Consider the following 2,682-nt stretch of genomic DNA (forward strand, 5'->3'; position numbering starts at 1 on the left):
AAAATGTGCCGTTCACACGCCAAAGGAGCAAACGTGCACCTTTTTGATTTCACCTCGTAGCTTAAACAGTGTACAGGTTGGTGGCAGTTTAACCAGAGTCATGTTGTTTCTGTGATACCTTTAAGAGGACAGAAGTTTCCAAGAAAGATTTTGAGACAATTCTGTGAAAATGTTGCGTAAAAACTAAACTGAACCCGTCGTGTTCGGAAACGTACCGAGTGGATTGAAATGGCACCGGAACCAGATATCGGACATATTTCTTGTGATTTTTTTGCTCCAAACTGCATTCAGTCCGTTAGCTGACCGTTAACCCCCGCTGTCCACCTCCTTCCCTCCCAGACCGCTCCGGCATCGAGAACGTGAACTCGGTGGAGGCCCTGCAGGAGACGCTGATCCGCGCCCTGCGCAGCCTCATCACCAAGAGCCACCCCAACGAGTCGGCCATCTTCACCAAGCTGCTGCTCAAACTGCCCGACCTGCGCTCGCTCAACAACATGCACTCCGAGCAGCTGCTGGCCTTCAAGGTCCATTCCTGAAGTTTCCTCTAGTGCTTGACCTCCCGCCCCCTCCCGCCCTCCCCCGCTGAACCCCGACAGAAAAAACAACAACAACAACAACCCCGGAGGACCACGAGGTCCGCCTCACCTCCCGCCCAACACCACCTGCAGCTCCACCCGTGAGGCCCCGGGTCCGGCTCCTTCTGTCCATAAACTGAACTTCTCAATGGGGGAAGACGACCATAAAATGTCCTTGTACTGTACTGTAGGGCATGAAGCCTGTGTGATGGTAATGATACATACAGACACACTGATCGATGTACATGTTTCTCGTGTTTGTGTGTAGCAGCTGTACAAACGTTAGAAGCACTTTTCTGTATAGTGTAGACAGCTATTTTTGCATTCGTAGTGCAATATGTGACTGCTTTTTGATTTGGGCTGTACAACAAACAAAGAGTCGAAACATTTTAGTTTTGTCGTGGCACACATGGATTTGAATTAGTGCTGCGCTCCAGTGATGAGGGGGACGCTTAAAAAAAGACCACAACCCTGGACACTTGAATGAGCGACATGGTAAAGTCCTCTTTAAAAACCAACAACCAAAAAAAAAAAAAAAAAAATAAAAAGCAGAAGACAATGAGGGGAATGTGGACAGTAAATATGTTGTAAAAGGTTGAAGTTGAATGAATTTGGGAAGCAGATGTCCGATTTCAGGCTTTTCTTGCATTATTTGGGCATTTTTGTGACAAATCAAATGTCGGTGTCAGATTTCTGCTCTTGGATCAGTGGAAGAGGCTGAACCAGAGAAATTCTTTTAACATGTTGGAGATTGAGATTTCCAAGATCCCAGCTTGGTTACTGGTTCGGGTCACGCTGAGTTTGGGACGGCGCAGAAACTGCCGTCTCGCCGTCACCAGCAGCTCCCACCCGGAAGAACGAACTTCAGTTCTGTTTTACAAAACTTTACAGACTTTAGCTGAGTGTAGTTAAGGTGAATAGGTAGGACTATTCCACATAAAGTATGATTGTAATGTCACTGAAGTGATTGTAATTTAAAGAAATAAGCTGAGTCGAAGTGACAGCCAGTTTGCTGGTGTTCAGATATTTTTTGTGATGCCATCTTTATGTTCTGTGTCGATGAATCCAGAATGTCTGGCCTTTAATATCCAGAGCTTCTGTCATTGTATTAACATTGCTGACATGTGGTTCTCTTCTCCTCTGTGCAAGGATTGCAGTATGCATAGATTTCTATATAAATATATACATACTATCATACATACATAACTGTATAGATGAGTATATCTATCTAAATAAATTTTATAAATGCAGTGAAGTCCTTGTGAAGTATATTTCATGTGTCTGGTTGTCAGTTGGTTGATTTTGGTCTAAATACTCTTTTTAGAATTTTACAAGTTTAAAGATACCAAACGTCTGTCAATGAATGAAATAACTATAAAAATGAAAAAAAGATTAAGTTTAAATTTGGGGCAGTTTTATATGTTTGTGAAAGCGCTCCGTGTTGATATCTGATGTTCCCTGACTACTATAGTAAGAAATTATTGGTGAAAGTACACTACTGCCTTTTCTCCCCCTCTTTGAGATGGCTGACATCATCGCAGTGACAGCAGCGCCCCCTCAGGACAAGAAGTGAACATACAGTCACGTCCTCATATTCCCATTTTGTAGGTCTCAAGTGTAAACTAATTTAGTTTCAATTGCAATGTTGTTTCTTCAATAGTTCAATTTGATTTGGACATAAATCAGCAAGTCAGAAAAGCATATTGTTTATTAGCTTATGTCAGAGAGGAGATGTACACACTGTGGCTTCAGGAAGTATTCAGACGCCTTCACTTAGTGCATGCTTCATTGGATTGTAGATTTGATTTTAAACGGATACATTTTCCATTTTTCTAGTTAATCTACATTCATGACAACCACAAATAACAAAGTGTTAACATGTTTTAGAATTTTTTTTAAATTTATAAAAAAATATAAATCTTTCATTTACAAGTATTCAGACCCTTAATTCAGTACTTTGTAGATGCGGTTACAGCTTCCAGTTTTCACACACGGACTTTGTCAGTTCATCCCGTCCTTCCACACAGACCCTGCCAGTCTGATAACAGACAAGGTAACACTGGAGTGGCTTCAGGACAAGTCGAATGTCCTCGACCAGCTGATTGGG

At 42.2% G+C, this 2,682-nt stretch overlaps 1 protein-coding gene across 1 annotated transcript in view; it reads left to right on the forward strand.

Annotated features, from left to right (window-relative positions):
* The window catches only part of nr1d2b (nuclear receptor subfamily 1, group D, member 2b), a 10,649-nt gene extending 8,824 nt beyond the window's left edge, over positions 1-1,825 (forward strand). The window contains 1 exon segment of the mRNA XM_069176394.1: positions 340-1,825. Within this exon segment, the coding sequence (XP_069032495.1) occupies positions 340-536 (197 nt within the window). The 3' untranslated portion in view covers positions 537-1,825.
* Positions 1,826-2,682: the final 857 nt, after the last annotated feature.

The sequence above is a fragment of the Embiotoca jacksoni genome, unplaced genomic scaffold (genome assembly GCF_022577435.1).
Source record: "Embiotoca jacksoni isolate LCO1_2020_lvr unplaced genomic scaffold, fEmbJac1.0.p SCAF_7, whole genome shotgun sequence".
Taxonomy (NCBI): Eukaryota; Metazoa; Chordata; class Actinopteri; family Embiotocidae; genus Embiotoca; species Embiotoca jacksoni.